The sequence below is a fragment of the Bacillus rossius genome, chromosome 8, assembly GCF_032445375.1.
Source record: "Bacillus rossius redtenbacheri isolate Brsri chromosome 8, Brsri_v3, whole genome shotgun sequence".
Classification (NCBI taxonomy): domain Eukaryota; kingdom Metazoa; phylum Arthropoda; class Insecta; order Phasmatodea; family Bacillidae; genus Bacillus; species Bacillus rossius.
The window spans coordinates 58,229,531-58,247,733 of record NC_086336.1 but is presented as its reverse complement, the minus strand read 5'-3'; the positions used below and the strand labels follow the sequence as shown (position 1 = coordinate 58,247,733).

At 42.7% G+C, this 18,203-nt stretch overlaps 1 protein-coding gene across 1 annotated transcript; it reads right to left on the bottom strand.

Moving 5' to 3' along the window:
* Positions 1-496: 496 nt before the first annotated feature.
* On the bottom strand, positions 497-9,110 carry LOC134535021 (ragulator complex protein LAMTOR5-like). The gene is made up of 4 exons (XM_063373849.1): positions 8,926-9,110; positions 3,949-4,010; positions 2,059-2,173; positions 497-1,189 (listed from the first exon to the last, which is right to left on the bottom strand). Exons 1-4 carry the CDS (start codon positions 8,958-8,960, stop codon positions 1,123-1,125), a joined length of 279 nt encoding a protein of 92 aa, XP_063229919.1. The 5' UTR covers positions 8,961-9,110; the 3' UTR covers positions 497-1,122.
* Positions 9,111-18,203: the final 9,093 nt, after the last annotated feature.

Here is an 18,203-nt window from a genome sequence, read left to right as displayed (position 1 = left end):
TAATAGACAAACTTGATCATTTTTTACACTAAAGCATGTGAAACTGACAGCACCGGGTAAAGTACTATGTATTGTTTTAACCTCAACAAAAAAAGGAATTCGTTGCTGGCCACGTTACACATATCATAAAAATGTTAACAAATATATTAATAGTTCACAACGAGTAAATAATCCAGCCCAGGTGAACAAGTGTTGGCGACACATGGAAACGTCATTTGTCCGGAGGACTATGGGATAAGCCCGGAAAGTATGGTACATAATAACAGACAATTCCATAAAAAACAATTTACACTGTTGGCCACCTTGCTCTTTTTCTATTAAAAAAAAAAATTTTTTTTTTTTTTTATAAAGATCCATCGTAACACATAGAAGAACTATTAACACTAAACACATTTGGTATTCACCTTAAAATTAAAATTAGTATGTTCAATGATCTGGGAAAATCTCTAATCTGCCATGGCCATGTTCTCGGTTGTGCTGGATTAAAGAGCAATAATTGTTTTCACTTTATATTTTCAGATCCCAATAACATGAGTTTACATTAAGTTACAGTTCAGTATGCACTACTTTCATTATAAATAACCCAAGTGCCGGTGTTCAAGCTGTTGGGTTATTTAGATTTCTTTGTACCATTCCAACCCCTCCCCCCCCCCCCTTTTTTTCTTCTCATTTTCATGCCCCTGCTTAAGTTTGGCAATAATCTAAGAGTATATTACCCCTATGACATACTTATAAAATACAGATTCAGTGTTGAAAACTAATGAGACACAGGGCTGTAAACAGGAAGGTGCAGGGTAAAGGGGGGAAGCCTGGGGTCAAGGGAGCCCCTATTGAGTTTCAAGATTATTTTTAATGCTTGGGTTTACCCAGACAGGACGAAAGTCACAAGTCTGTTGTTAATATAAGTTATGGGAAAACCTACGAGTTATATGCAATGTGCACAGATCATGTTTACAGTCCACATATATATTTTTAATTGTGGGTATTTTAAAGCTGTACATTAAATAGTACGGAGAGGAGCCGTCAAAATGATATGCCGCTGGGCCCTTGGTTTTGCCGGACGGCCCTGGTGAGACGTGTACAGCACTGGACTGGTTGCAACCGGACCAGTGGAGTGTCGGTTCACGCGGCTTGGTGCACCTTGTAGATGGCAGCAGTGATGGCTCCACTCTGCTGCATCAGGCACTGCCTGCGGACGGAGGACAACAGGTGAGACACGAACCTCCCTTCCTGCCTTCGTCACCACCAGCTGCCAGTAGACTGGCAATTAGCTGCTGTAATAAGAAGGGATCTCGAACTGCGAATGCTTCAATGCCTTGTGCTTATGATAATCACTGTGCCTGCCATAAGTTCTCTCTTCAACCTTTTACCCCACTCAATACTTGACACACCCCAACGAGCTTCTCCAGTCAAGAATGACTGTATCTACGTTCACTCACACTGTTACCAGCGTTCTGGTCACCACAACAGCCAACTTACATTTTAGAAAAACCTTGAAAATTTTGCAACAACCAAATTTACATAAACATCAAAAATAAGTTATTTAAATGATTCATGCAAAAGGGTATTCTGATTTAATACAATTTCTTGGACCTATGCTGTTGCAGTTTTTCACTGTTTGTCATGGGAAAATGTAGAACAGATAAACCCAATGATGAACCTAAACAGATATTGTAGACAACACAATGACAACAGCACAGACAAACACACTGAATGAAACTTAAATATCAGACAAGAATTCCATCTCGTCATTGTTTGCCCAGCATGTTTACTGTGCTGTTACTATTATCTTTTTTCCTGTGCTGTCTGATACTTAAGTTTCAATGTGTTTGTCCGTGCTGTTGCCAATGTACTGTCCGTTATACCTGTTTAGGTTCATCTGTTCGACATCAGCTTGTTCTCTGCGTACGGGTTCATGTTTTCGTTTTCATTTCTTAATTTGCGATCTTGAATTTTTTTCCCACAACAAACAGTGCAATACTGCAAAGTTTTATGTCCGAGAAATTGTATTAAATCAAATTATAAATATTTAAAATAATGTATTTCTTCTAAGATTACCGGCTGTCATTTTCCAGCGACACGACAGGCGGCTTGGCCCCCGGCTCCAGTCGCGCTGCTTGGCTAGCTATCGCAGCGATGATTCCCGAGCTCTGGCACGACGCTTTGCCCCGCACTGCCGCAACACACAGAGCGCACACCTTATTTATATGGGGGGAGGGGGGTTCAATTGTATCACCTTGGCAAGGGTACCTTTCATACTTTTGGTGGCAGTGTGAGATCCATAACACAGTGGTGCTCGAAAGAGCCGAGCGGGGCAGCTAGGTGGGTGAAGGGAAAGTAGAGGAGACTGGAGAAATGATGAAAGTGGAGAATATATAATCAGACTGTCAGAACTAACGAAGGAACTTGTGTGGGACAGTCAACAGGAACAAAAGCGGACAAAGAGGTTGGTCAAGATGTACCAGATACAGAGTGGGGTGGGAGAGCAATATAGAAGCAGGAGGGAAAACACAAACAAAAACTCGTGAGAGCGAGAGAGAGAACGGAAGGAGGGGAAAACCCACTCGTCACAAGGACAATAGTGGACTGGGATAGTTTATAGAGGAGGGGAAGGTGACAGTGAGGAATGTGGTGCAGTTCAGGAGGAGGGCAAGATGAAAAGTAGGCAGGACTGCTTGCCACCGAACTTGTGCAGCAGGATTTCTAACCAATTCAATTTGAAGGTAAAACAATTTCAATACAAAACGAGGAATATTTCATTTACTAGCTAGAGGTGTTCAGAATTCATCAAGGTAAATATAAACTTAGCGACATAATAAGTTATAACTTGTCAATTGCTTAAAAAGAAAAAAAATTAATATTCTAGAACCTTTTTAAAAACCTCTGTTTTACCTATTCTTCCCTACATATTAAATAAATGGTTATAAAAACTGTGTGTATGAGAGAAAAAAAAGGTAAGATATATAGTGTACTTTTTATTCTAAGAAATGTGAAAAACTACACCAATAAAACATTGCCAGGTTCTCGTTAGCATAATAAATAATTTTTACATACCTACTTCTTATGAACTTCTACATTTGCCTCTACATTCTATCAACTAATACACAGTATTAATAATTGTTATGTTCTTTGAATAACTCTTGCAATTGGATAGCTTGATTTAAATAATTTTCATGAACATATGCCATTGCTTGTTTTAACTGTATTTTATAGAGAAAATGCAAGAATGAACAATAATATGAATGAATACACAAACACACAGGAAACCAACAAAAATCAGCCGATGTCAAATATTAAACACATAGCAAAAAGATAATTCTGCGGAAGGAATTAGTCGGGGAAAATATTACAGCACAAACAGTAGGCTGACAACTACAAGATGATTGTAACAAGATGATTGTAACAGAAAATACAACAAACAACAATCTTAGAAACACAGTGACAGACAAACCCAACAATGATACAAAACAGACAAACTTCCAAAGTCTTAGGAATCCTACTGTGTTCTTTTGTGTCATCATCGTTGAGTTGTCCAGATTGTTTTTTTTCTATCATCTTTGGGTTCGTCTTTTTGTCGCTGTTGTCTAAGATTGTTTGTTTACATTTTCTGTTCTTATTACAATCGTCTCATTGTTGTCAGCCCATTGTATGTCTGCGCTGTGATATTTTTTCTGACAAATTCCTTCCACAAACTTTCTCTGTGCAGTATATATATGTTTAACATTTGACACCGGTCATTTTGGCTGGTTTTCTGTGCGTTTGTGTGTTCATATTGTTCATTCCTGTGGTTTCTCTATGACATACGGTTAAAACCATTAATTACACATGTCCATGACAATCTTTTGAATTAATAATTGTGTAGGTATGTACATGTATGAGCTTATTTGAACAAATATATAAAAGGCCTAAGAAATAAATATTTTGTTCACACAATTTGCATCTACCTACCTCCAAGGCATAGTCCTTGATTATCTGCTAAAATACATCCAGTAACACCAGGTGATTTTGTTCTGGAAAAAAAAAAATGTGTGAGCCAATCATTCAGTACTTGTGAGAGATGTATAACATCTAACCTCAGTAACAAGCACATTCATGTGTTTTCATGTTACAAATACAAAACTTGGACAAGAAATTTAACATAGAATTTTTTTTTAAATAATGAAGAGCGTGATAAATATACGCAAGTTATTATGTTTTCAACTACATTTCTTGACGCAAAACACACGTAGTTTCCTTACTGCACCCACCGCGAGAATTTGTTGCCAGAGCAGCTAAATTGACTAGGTATTCAATTATTCAATTTGCAAAACAAAATTTGAGTTCTATAACGAAACGGAGCCTATAAAAGCAAAATAGATTTTAAAAATATACTAAAACCTGCCTTGGGAGCTGATTTTCGACAAGAAATTTTATTAAAATGCTGCCCATTTTGTTAAAATTCATTAAATAAACAGTTAATACTATAAAGTTTGCCTTTGGCTTTGTGAACTTTGGTTCACGCCATCCGCCACAGATGGCAGCACCGTGGTTACATATTTTCATTCCGTGCAACTTCCCTACCATTCACAAAATCACTCCTACCTAATGCCATATACCACGATCTAAGATGTTACACATCAATCAATCTGTTTTACAAAATTCGAAAATTTAAGCATTGAAGCATCCAAATAACAGCAGCCAGCCTTCATACTTCACACATTCCTGAAACTAATTAACAATCTGCCTCACAACTCCAGACAATACACATTCCTAAGGTGACTGGCTTCTCTTCTCTTTCCTCCCAGCGTGTCGAACCACCCCACTGGACCCAATCACATCAATACAGTCAGGCCCGCAGGATACTATCCGTACTGCAAACATTCAGCTGTTAACTTGTAATTAAAATGAAGTCTGCTTGATTAAAGATCGCAGGCTTTTGCGGAGTTGCTTGGCTTCTGGGTTGTAGCTTTGTCGAAGGCGAATATATCACCAACATTTTGGTCGACGTTGCAGTCGCCATCATCAGGGAGCATTTACCATGGTCGGTGCTACCTTCCCCTTCGAAGCGGCTACAAACCAAAAGCCATGTGACTCCAGATTAAACACTGTTAATGTTGATGGGAGAGAAAAGCTGTATATTTCACGAGACTGTCAGTTATCTGCTTACTAGTGAAAGAAAACAATTATTTTTGACCTCTTCAAAGCAAGTTCATATTCAGAATGATCACACCTTAATGTATATTTGATAAAGCCAGGTGTTACGATCATTAAACATTAGTGAGTGCATAGCAGGCTGGCCGACCATGCACACAACTGCGCACAAAACATGTGCAAAATTGGTCCATAATTGAATTATCATGTACAAATGTAAGCCAGTGGAATTATGCATTGAATTTACAGTTTGTTGGTAGGTTTGATAAATATTTTAAGCATGATTCTCCCGTGACAGCTGACTAGCAGCTTGTAAACTATTTTTTAACTCAAAAATTATATGATAATTATATTTGCAGTATGTTATGGCCAGGGTCAAGACTGTTTTCTACCCTAAATAGTTTCCACCCTAATTAGGATTGGAAACCAATTTGAGTGAAAATCAGTCTTGGCTCCAGCAGTAACGTAGACATTTAACATCCCTGTCTTTTAAAAAATTGCTTTGACTATGCTGTTGTCCTAAGGATTTCTGGAGAACCACAAGATCACATTGCAACTAGTATCAAGTAAACAGTAGGTGGTAACAACAGGATCAGGTACATCTTTAGTTGAAAACAGCCTCGGCTACGCTATTAAAGCCAATTTCTCGTGGAAAATAGTCTCAGCTAGACTAATAACAAATAAAGCACAATATGGCCGCTTCACTGCACAGGCTACCTAAAGTAACACATAAACTGTAATTTCTCAGAAACCAGAACAAACTTTAAAAGACTCTTTTTAAGGAAAATAATGGAACATGTTTAAGTGTTCAAAAAAAACAGCATTCGGGATTTTATTATCTTATTTACGGGAAGGCCGCGACGTTAGAAATTTACATATCCAACAAAACCACAAATCATCTAGCTGCCCTTCGCTGCATTTTCCCCAAATCACGCACCTTCGTCACCAGGTAGGGATTCCATACAGCAGCTACCTACTCCAGCATTGGCATTAACCCTCCTGCCATTCCCTTCAAGATCCTTTCTGCCAGTTCCAGAGCTCTACGCCCCTTCTGTACTTATCACTTCTTCCGCTAGAAAACTCCTAGATGCTCCATAACCATTCGACCCCCTCTCCCTATCACGTTTCCCTTCCAGCGACACTTATCCATCATTACCAATCTTTCAATATACAGCAGCCGTGTTGCTAACAAGCCATTTCATTTCATTTCATTTCATTTATTAGCGTCCTATATTTGACAGTACATATGTCCAGGTTTTGTCAGTAACATTATAAATAAAATACATCATAATACACTAACAAAACAATATAAAAAAAATACATTATAACACAATAATATATGTTACAATAAAAAATGATAATAAAAAAACAATGCAGCAATTTATGTAGATGCACTGAGGAATTCATTAACAGAGTATGGAGCTATTCGTAGTAGGTAATCTTTGAGATGTCGTTTAAATATGGTATGTGATTGGGATGCTGTATTTAACAGGGATATCGGTAGAACATTTATTAGTTTAAGGCCCATGTAAAAAGGGTTCAATTCGTATTTTTTTGTTGAATGAAAAGGAATGTGATTCTTATAAATGGATCTGGTAAAGTGATTATGTATTTCATTATTCTTTACATACTTAATATTTTGAATTACATAAATGACAACCGAATATATATAAATGGCTGGAAATGTTAAGAGTTTGTTATTCAGGAAAATAGGCCTACAAGAATCTGTCTTACTAAGATTATAAATAATTCTAATAACCCGTTTTTGAAGCTTAAATATCTTTAGCCAATTTAAGGAATTTCCCCAAAAAATAACACCATATCTCATTATTGAATATATGTTTGCATAATACATAGCAATTACTGCTTTATGTGAAGTTACAGTATTAATAGTTTTTATGGCAAAACAAAGAGAACTAAGTCTACGACACAGAAAAGATATATGATTAGTCCAATTTAGATTCTCATCAAGATTCAGTCCCAGTAATTTTGCTGTTTTTACAGTATTAAGAATATTATTGCCAATAGTCACTTCAATATTATTTAATCTATTTATTTGAGAGTTAAAATATATAATAGAAGATTTTTGAATATTTAGAATCAGTCTATTATCAGTAAACCAAGTTTGCATTTGGTTGAGGGTTATGGAAATTCTTTTTTGTAGTTCCTGTAAAGTCTGGCCTGTTACTATAATGGAGGTATCATCTGCAAACATGATAGTCTGGCCATAATCTAGAAACAAAGGTAAATCATTAATAAAAAGCAAAAACAAAAGTGGACCGAGAATTGAACCTTGGGGAACACCAATACCAATTTTCAAAATTTTTGACCTAGAAGTAGTGGTAATATTATTATAAGTCACATTAATACTAGTAATTTGTGAACGATTTGATAAGTAAGATTTTATAATATTGTTTGCAACACCTCTTATACCATATTTACTTAATTTTTCTAATAAAATATCATGGCTTACACAATCAAATGCTTTGGTTAAATCTACAAGTATGCAAGCTGTCAAGACTTTATTATCTAAATGAGAATAAATACTATTGAGTAGAGTGAACAATGCTTGTTCCGTTGACTTGCCTTTAACAAAACCATACTGATTACTGGTAATTATATTATAACAATTTAAGAATGAAAGCAACCGTTTTAATATAATCTTTTCAAGAATTTTTGAAAAATTTGGTAATAAAGCAATTGGTCTATAATTATTAATGCAGGTAGTATCACCCTTTTTATGTAGTGGAATAATTTTCGCTATTTTGAGCCTATCAGGAAATATGCCATTTTCTAAACATTTATTAAATATATAGACAAGGGGCTTTTTAATGTGTTCTGCACATGATTTTATTACAGAAATAGGAACATCATCAAGACCAACAGAATTTTTATTTTTCATACCTCTTATTATTTGAGTAATTTCATTTTCATCTACTGGTGTTAGGTACATTGAATGCAAATGCAAATGAATATCAAGTATTCTAGGTGATATTCCTGTATTTATAATGGTTGAATTGTTTTTTATTAAAGAGGATGCAATTTCCGTAAAATAGGCATTAAACTTATTAGCAATTTGGAAACTGTCAGTGATTGTATTATTATCATCATCAATTAAAGAAATGTTATGTTTATTATTGAAACATTTCATATCATTATTAATTATTTGCCACATTGTTTTACTTTTATTGGTGGAAGATAACAGTTTACATTCAATATAAAATTTTTTAGCATCTATAACAGATTTATTAAATTGTTTTTTAAATTTTTTATAATCATCTCGAATGTATGAATTTTTGTTGCGGAGAAGCTTCTCCTTATAATGATTTAAAATTTCAAATCCAGAGGCAAGATCACTATTAATCCAAGGAGAGGACTTATTGTTAATGCTTATCCATAAATAGGGAAAGTATTGATTAAAATAAAGTAAAAATGTATTTATAAACAAGTTATATGCCTTATTGGGATTGCAAGTGTTATAGATTTCTTCCCACAATACAAGTGCAATCTCATTACAAAAAATATCTATTGTATCAAGTTTAAACAATCTTTTCAGTAAATGAGTAGTGGAATTATCATTAGATCTAAGTTCAGTGTCACTTAATTTTAATATTATATGTTGAGCCAAATGATCAGAAATAGCAGTATCAATAGTTTCTGCAAACAAAGTACTAGGGCTACATCTAATATTAGTAAGAATATTATCGATACAATATTTTACGACGATAGGACCAAGACTCGCAGTATCTTGTATTTTGCTAAATGTAAAGACCTTGTCAGGACTTAAATACTCACATTTCATCCATACAACTTTCCAAATGTTTTTCCATTTCTGCTGAGAAAAGCTTTGATTAATTGTCTAATTTTGTATCACTGATTAGGAAATTGACAGCACTACAATCAGCTATTTTGTTATAATGTAAATATTATGTTTGGTAATACAGGAAACTAGGGATGGACGATATACATCGATGTATTTTAAAAACTCGATGTATTGTAACGATGCATCGTATTGGACCGATGTATTGTTAACACTTCAGCATCGAAAATATATCGATGTTTTTTATTCGATGCATCGAATACGCAAATTAATACCAAAACAACAATATGGCCTACCGAGTTTCTGCTGTGTAATAATGGTCCACGTTGTGAACCGTACCTTAAAGTATTTTTTTTTAACTTTCAGTTATAATGGGACATAAAAAAAAGTTCAGTTTGGCAGTTCTTTAATAAAATTGATGATAAGAAATCGAAATGAAAACTATATCAAAAGGATATCAGGTCTGCCGGAAATACGACAAACTTAATTGGGCATATTAGTAATGTTCATAAGGCTGCTTAACTCGAAATTCAGCCGAAACAAAATACATTGAATTCAGTTAATAAAACAGAAGAAATATCAAATCCTCCAAATGCAAAGGATACGCCTAATAATACAATTTATGATAGTGTACTTCAATCAAAACCGATTCCTTCTACAAGTGGCAGTGGCAGTCAAAGTTCCTATAAGCCGTTAAAGGAAACCTTAAATGAAAATATTGATTCGGACTTAGACGAAAACGTCATCCCTATCAAACGCCAACAAACAATACAGGCCGCCTTTAAAGATATTTCCTCTTACTCCGAATCTGGAGCGAAGATAAGGAAACTGAACAAATGTTTATTATTCATGATTTGCAAAGACCATCAGCCTTTCTCAATTATTGAAAACGAAGGCTTCAGAACTCTAATGAAAACAGTTGTTCCTCAATATAAACTCCCGAGTTGAACAACACTAAGATGCTGGCTGGACGAAAAATATTAAGCAATTTCAGAAACAATTAAAAAAATGCTGTTCTCCATAGAAGACATAACCTTAAAAACGGAAATTTGGTTGGATATCTTAAACATGAAAAGTTTTTTTGGGCATCACAGCGCATTTCGGTCACTTTAGGCGTGTACGAATTGGATGAAAGACATACATCAGATTATCGTACTGAAATTCTGTTAAAGCCTTGCCAAGACTAGAAAATAGATAAAGAGAATGTGACAGCTGTTGTTACTGGCAACACAGCGAATATAATTAATGCTGTCTACTTAGCGTTCGGTAGAAGGAAACACATCCCATGTTTCGCCCATACTTTGAATTTGGTGGCTGAGAGCACAATGATTTGTAGGTACTGAGTGGAGAAACATTGTTTCTAAAGTAAAAACAGTAGTAACTTGGTTCATACAGAGCTGCATTGCTAGTGATGAGTTGCGTAAAGCTAGTGCTGCGACTGCAGAGTCTCCTGCTGGGACAAAATTAATACAAAGCGTGGACACTCGTTTGAACGGTACATATTACATATTACAAAGATTTTTAGAACTCAGTAGTGTCATAAATGATATTCTCTTCCGCGACCCTAGAGCACCTGCAATGCTCAGTGCATCAGAAATATGTACTGTATCATCTGTCATCGTGGTACTGCGACCCTTGGAGGCGGCTACAAAAGAAATTTCGGGTGATAAATACTGCCAAAGTAGTAAAATTATTTCCTTAGTTCGCTGCATGTTCTCTAAAATAACTTCAGCCGTTATAGAATATCCTGCAGCGAAAGAGGTGCAGATAATTGCTATTAATGAAATAAATAAAAGAATGGGTCCAATAGAACTGACGCCGACTGCCGGTGCTCCCTCTGGTTCGCACAGGCCGTTATGTCACAACAACACTTACTCTTAAGTGCGCCGAACACGCCCGAGCGTGATGTCCGCCGAGGGTGTGAAAGTGCGCCGCAACGAACACCAAAGCGACGTCAGCGCCCGGCCGGGTGTGGCAATGCGCCTAATTAATTATATAATTATTTTGTCAAATTAAAACAACTAAATTAATAACAATTTAAAAGAGGATTCATGTAAGGGAAATTATGTCTAATTGTCTTATAAGCATATATTGTGTAACTTGTCTTTAAGTCCAAAACTGGCCGGGTCGGTTTTCCCGCGTTCCACGTGGTTAGGCGCGAGGCCGCAGGGCGGCCTCGAACTCAGTTACCGTCGGGAGCTCGAAGGGGTCGGGCGCTCCGCGAACGTCGGGCCATCAACTTTCGCGCTTCATCTCCATATCAGCAATAGTGTAAGTCTTTTAAAATCTTTTAACTTGCTCGGCGCCGACCCCACCTCAGTCGCACGATATTTTGTGCGACTCGTAACGTATTAATTTTATCCCGACAGGGAATTTTCTCATGTTCTACGTAATTTCATGTCCAGTTTAAGGACAGCGTATAGTGATGCGCAGTTTTTGGCTTCATAGCCGGTTAATCGTTATTACCGTAGGCTTTTTGTAACGAGTGTTGAATGCTACTGACTAACTTTCGCCTTTTAATTATCATCATTCTAAACGTGTAATTTGTAACGTGTTTTCTAACTAAATAACTTTCTTTTCCAAGAGACTATTATGTGTACGTCCCCAGCTGGCGTATCCACGTAATTTCAGAGACATTAATATTTCGTCGCAGGCTAGACTGCAAACAATCCTGAACATAGAAGCTTCTCTACGTATTTACATGTCAACCTAAGTTGTGGCGACACCAGTTCCGTGACTATTTGCCGAACTTTTCATAGGGACGAGAATCCACCGTTTCAGCTTGTCGATATTACTTTGCAATCTATTTTGGTCGCGCGCGCCGTCACGTTTAGAGATACGCGTGTCACAGCGGTCCGACAACGGACGCGGCCAGTATCGGGACGAATAAGTGTATCAATGCTGAATAAAGTGCAGTGTCCTGTAACTCGTTTACCATTCATTTACAAGGCGTCCTGGGTGGCCTGAACAGCCCAGGTAATTTCCGAACCGAGACGCGCTCCTGCCTGCAGCCACGCGGCCGAACCCCCGTTAAAACCCCTGAGATTCTTTCCAACGCTAATATTTTGACGCTATCCCCGCTGCCTGTTTATGTTTTATAATTAAATATGAATGTTTGAAAAGATCTCAGGGTTTTTAACGGGGGTTCGGCCTCGTGGCTGCAGGCAGGAGTGCGTCTCGAAGTTTAAAAATTACGTTCAAAAATTACCTGGGCTGTTTAGGCCACCCAGGACGCCTTGTAAATGACTAATAAACAGATTACCGAAACACTGCACTTTATTCAACGTTGATACACTGATTGGTCCTGTTACTGGCCGCGTCCGTTGTCGAACCGCTGTGACACACGTACACACGTGGGCGAACGAATACGCGCGACCAGGGTAGATTGCAAAGTGAAATCAACGGGTTGAAGCGGTGGCTACAAGTCCCTGAGTAAGATTCAGCATACAGTCACGGAATTATGGTTGCAACAAATTATGTAGAAAAGTAAACGTATAGCGGAAACCCTGTGATTAGGGCGGTTTGCAGTCTAGCCTGCGACAAAAACTAAAGTCTCGAAAAGTTATGCAATCACGTCAGTGAGCGACGTACGCGTAAAGTCTCAATGCGTGGCAAGATAGTCACTTAAAACACACGTTACCAATTACACTAAAACACGAAGAAAGTTACAATATGAAAGTTATTCAGTCTTTCACAAGATTCTCGACGATAACAATTAATTGGCTACTGAAGCCGAAAACTGCGTGCCAATATTACGCTGTCCTTCAACTGCACATGGCCTTACGTATTAAGTTAAAGATCCCTGTAGGGAATAATTATTAAGTTAAGAATCGCACGAAGTATCGTGCAATTGAAGTGGGGTCGGCGCCGAGCTGATTGAAAGGTTTGTAGGAACTTACACTATTGCTGAAATGTTGACGAGAAACTAGAAGTGCTGGCCCGACGTTCGCGGAGCGTCCGACCCCTGAGAGCCCCCGACGAAGACTGAGCGCGAGACCGCCCGGCGGCCTCGCGCCTAAACGCGTGGAACGCGGGAAAACCGACCCGACCAGTTTTGGACTTAGAAACAAATTATACAACATATGCTTATAAGACAATTAGACATAATTACCCTTACATGAACCCTTCTTTTAAATTGTTATTAATTCGGTTGTTCTAATTAACAAAATAATCAAGTGTTTAGTTAGGCGCATTGCCACACCCGGCCGGGCGCTGTCGTCGTCGCGGCGTTCGTTGCGGTGCACTTTCTTACACTTTGTGAAGATCACGCTCGGGCGTGTTCGTCGCACTTCGGAGCCAGTGTTGTTGTGGCATAACGACCTTTGCGGACCAGAGGGAGCACCGGCGGTTGGCGTCAATTTAATTAAAAAACTAAAACAGGCAGCGAGAGTGGCGTCAGAACATGTGACTGCTCTTGCTATCGCATGTACTTTAGATCCACGGTTTAAAAAGATGCACTTCAATGATGCAATAGCTTATTCGAGTGCTGTATCGAAAATTAAAGATTTAATGAAAAAGAATTTGCAAAGCAGTGAAGAAACTGAATCCGATTCTGACAAGTCCGATAAAAATGAACAGACCTTTTCATTATGGAGTGATCACCATAACTTGTGCATCATAACTGGAAAGTTAAAAAATCTGAAGATGTTTTGTCTGACGAACTTTCAGTTTATCTCAGAACTATTGTTGGAAGACTGAACGAAAATCCGTTAGAAATCTGGAGGGATCATAAAATACAATTCTCAAAGCTGTACAACATATATTTTAAGTGTGTTGGCACATCTGTCCCTTCAGAATGACTCTTTTCACAGGCAGGGCTAGTTTTGACTGAGCAAAGAAACCGATTAAAGGGAAACAATATTAAGTAAACTTTGGTTTGTGGAATATGTAAAGAAAATAAAGCTGTGTTGGCCATGTGGTTATGAATTTTAATACAGATTTTTCCTTGTACTTACCTTGTTTTCTTTAAGGCCTAAACAATTCATTGAGAAAACAATCGATGTTTTAGAAACATCGATGTATGTATTTCTCAATACATCATATTGACGTCGTACCGACCATGGCCTTTAAGCCCGTGCTCCGCACCGCCAGTACCGTATCCCGTTTTCGGAGCGCGCACCTTGTCCAGCTGGATTGAGTCAGGCGAGCGCCCCGTGCGTGACCTTAATAGACAACAAACCTCATTAACAGTCACCGCGGCCACTGGCCTTAATAAAAATGCCCGTGACTATGATCGTGTCAGATTAGAAGTAATCCAACTAAAACGGCTCACAGTGAGACAATATGTTGATAAATTTACAGTCGCCAACTTGATACCACAATTCAAATAATTAAATACTACTATAAAACAGTTGTTAAGCCTTAAGCACACAATTACCAGGTGCTACCTTTTAATTGAGCACCTGGCACGTGTTTTTAGCTTATAATAGAGCAAATTAAGTTAATATAAGTTTTTTGACGCCGACTCACAAAGAAGAGAAAGTTTCACTTCCTTGCGAGGCGGCCATGTCCGGCAGTCTCGAACCACTCCGCGCCGGGAACAGACGTGTGTCCGTGGGCAGCATCCAAGTTTTCTTTCTGTGATCATTTTATTCTGCACTAAATATTTAAATTTAAACCTCTTATTAATTCATAAGCTGCCCACATCGACTCGGCGCGTATTTTACGGAACCGGGCCTATCCCGACCGTCTTCATCGTGATACCGCGCTGCAGATCGTATCACTCACGTAATTGTTTCGCCGAATTTAGGAGCCCGCTCATAGAGCCCCCCCTGCACCCGTTAATGTTCGGCGCTGGCCGTCTCCAGCGAGCATCGACCCGCGTCCCGCGAGACTGCCGCGGTAACCATTAGTGTCGCGTAGTGTTATGTTTTTTCTGTGTGAATTGTGTAACGGCTAGACGTCGCCAATTGTTGGTGAGAGTGTTTTGTAGCGGGACTAGATTAAAGGTAATTCTCACCAACTCGTGTATACTAATTTTCTGGAGTCTCCCGTCCTCCACACGGCCGAGCGGCCTTCACAATCAAGGGAGAGCCTTTCAGGGTACATTAAAGCCGTGTACCTGGCGGGGCACGCGGGGGCAGAGTACCCACGACCCAACACCAACGGCCTAGCAACCCGCTAGCCTGGTGCCCCTCTGGACAACAAGAGCACCGTGACGCCCGTAGCGCCCGTCAGGTACCCCCCGGGCCTTTCACATAGGTCGGGTGACGGCAAATGGCGCCCTTGCGTTGGGCATAACTACAGCCGAAAATCAGACAAAGGGGACAGAAGACGGCCATTTTGGACGCGCGCAGTGGAATTTGGCGCACAGAGGAGCAGCGACAAAGGGACCACCCGGAAGCGCGCGTCACCGCCCGCGCCGACCCTCGCCAACTTTCACTTTCACCCCCACCCCTCCCCTTTGGGCCTTCAGCGAACATCCTCGCCCACACACCACCCCCCTCATCTACCTTCACATCCTCGCGCTCCCCGCTTTGTGCGGCTGTCCGAGCGCTCTCGGCCGCCGCTACACACGGCTATCCGCATCCTTCCTTCGCAGTGGCCAGTCTCGGCTCTCCCTTTTGTGCGGCAGTCCGGGCGCCTCTCGGCCAGCATCCCGATTCAGCGCGCGCGCCAACCCCCCTCACCCCTCTTCATTCATCGGGAGTCTGTTTGTAAACAGAGCCACGTGCGCACACGAAGCGACTGTCAACACCGACGCGCCGCGCGACACAATGGCAGACAGACTCAAGATGAACACCTGTCGAGTCTGCTACTGGCCACAGGGCAGGGACCTGGTAACGGGGAAAGCGAACCCTCTACAGACATGTAAATGCGCACCGGATTACAACTTGCCGGCAATCAAGGTCGAAGTGCTCATAGAACCGTGGCACAACAGCACGGAGACGGAATTACAGGCGCGAACACCACCGGTGGACCACACACCCCTACCGAGCCGTACCACCACAGCCATCACCGCCCCCCCAACCACCCACGCCAGCGACTGGAGCTCGCACCCTGGCCACGCGACGCACGCGCTGGACATCACAGAGGCCAAGTGCATGTGGCCCGGCCTGGAAGACCTGGCACGAGCCTTGCCGCCCCGCAGAGCGACTCAGCCAGAGTTCGCCGGAGCCCCGCACGAGGACCCAGGGGAATTCCTGACGCAGTGCGAGGCGCGCCTGACCGGGTGCCGGACGCACCAATCAGAGTGGGTAGAGCGGGTCAGCGAGCAGCTGCGAGGGACCGCTCGGAGCTGGTGGAGCATGTGGGGCCGGTTTGCCATGCCATGGGGCGAGTTCACGGACACGTTCCGACACTGGTTCGACACAGGATCGCCCCTCGTCGAGTGTTCCGCCTCATTCTATGGGGCTCGGCAGAAGGACAGCGAGGCAGTGGAGGCGTTCATCGCCACTAAACTCCAATTGTTTCGCCGCATCTCGCCCGGCACCCACCTGTCCGGGGCACTGCCCATCATCACGGGCTTAGTGAGGGACGAGCTGCAGCCCTTCCTGCGTCGCTGCCACACCGGCGGTGTAGCGGAGTACGTGCAGGAAGCACGCGAGACGGAACGCAACTTCCAGAGAGCCTGCAAGCGCGGCCCGACCATGAGCACTCGAGGGGGTGACAGCCCACCAGAAGCCCGGCGGAACACCGCACTACGGGACTCACCCTCACACCAACACCGAGGACTACGAGCAATCGAGGCGCCGCCAACTTGGCGAGCGGAGCGACCGCGGGACGCCGGAGCACGGGAGCAAGTCCCCCTGTGTCGCTTGGGATGCCCACGTGGCGAACGTCACTGGCACAGTGAGTGCCCGCGGGGATTCCGGTCGGCGCGACCCGCCACACCGCCGCGCCAGGAGACGCACGTGGTACCACCTCCCCCACAGCGCACCAGCCCGGCCCAGTCGGGAAACGACCCCCGGGGGGACCGGGATTAGAGCCCCCTCCCCCCGCTCAGACCATCAACCCCGCGCCTGGCGGGGTGCGCGCCCTCCCGACCTTGGGACAGCTGGGCCGCCCGCGGGACAACCTGTTCCGCATCCCCGTGGAGGTGAACGGCCGGCCAGCTGCCGCGCTCGTCGACACGGGAGCGAGCGACGTGTTCGTACGCCCCGCGTTCGTGCCCGCAGGCGCGTTGCGTCTGGGCAGCGGCGAGCTGCGCCTGGCTACCACCACACACACACTGGGCGGATGCTGGGGCATGCTGAGATTGTGGTGAGTACGCAGGAATTAAACAGTAGTGTGTCCGCAGTAGTCGTGCAAGACTTGTGTGAGGAGGTGGTGCTAGGACTCCCCTGGTTGGTCCAGCAAGATGCGGTCCTGGAGCTAGGACCCCCCCGCCTCAACCTGGGAAGAGCCGAGAGGTACGTGGTGTACGCACTAGGACAGAAGCCCCCCCGACAGGACGCGGTGCTGACCCTGGCGGACGTGCGCCACGACGTCTCCCCCTCCTACCAGGCTGAGGTAAACAAGGTCCTCGCCGCCCGACCCGAAGTGTTTGCCGTGGACGGAACCTTGAGGCGGACCACCGTCACCGAACATTGCATCCCCACCCTGACTGATGACCCAGTGTTCGACCCGCCCCGCGGCTACGGGTTTCGCGAGCAGCGAATCATCCGGGAGTAGGTGGACGAGATGCTGCACGACGGAGTCATCGAGCCGTCCCACAGCCGGTACAATGCGTGCATTGTGCTGGCCAACAAGAAAGACGGGACAAGCCAATTCTGTGTGGACTTCCGGCCGTTAAATGCCGTGACCGTCAGCACCCGCCCCCCCAGATTAGCGTCGAGGCCACCGTAGCCGGCTTGGGAAGAGCCCAGGTCTTCAGCACCTTGGACCTGAAGTCCGGGTACTGGCAAGTGCCCATACGACGCGGGGACCGGGAGAAGACGGCGTTCACGGTGCCAGACGGACGGAGGTTCCAGTTCAGATCCATGCCGTTCGGCCTAAAGTGCGCCCCGTACACCTTCCAGTGTGCTGGAGGGCTACATCAGACAGTTCGCCCTAGCATACCTGGACGACGTCATGGTGTACTCAGACACCTGGGAGGACCACTGCCGCCATCTGGCCTTGGTGATGGAGCGGTTGGCCACAAACCACCTGACGGCTAACCAAGCCAAATGCCATATTGGAGCCGCCGAGGTCGACTTCCTGGGCCACGTGGTCAACGCGGAGGGGAACCGCCCCCAACTAGGTCACCTCCAGCAGATCGCGATGGCAGAAGTCCCTCACACCCGGAAGCAACTGCAGCGCTTCATCGGGCTGC

Excerpts from the sequence above, each read along its gene's own strand:
- LOC134535021 (XM_063373849.1), bottom strand. The coding sequence starts at position 8,960 with ATGGAAAAACATTTGGAAAGTTGTATGGATGAAAT. Across the intron at positions 4,011-8,925 it reads GAAAGTTGTATGGATGAAAT|AACAAAATCACCTGGTGTTA; the intron begins GTGAGTATTTAA and ends TTTTTTTTCCAG. Across the intron at positions 2,174-3,948 it reads TCAAGGACTATGCCTTGGAG|TGCGGGGCAAAGCGTCGTGC; the intron begins GTAGGTAGATGC and ends GTGTTGCGGCAG.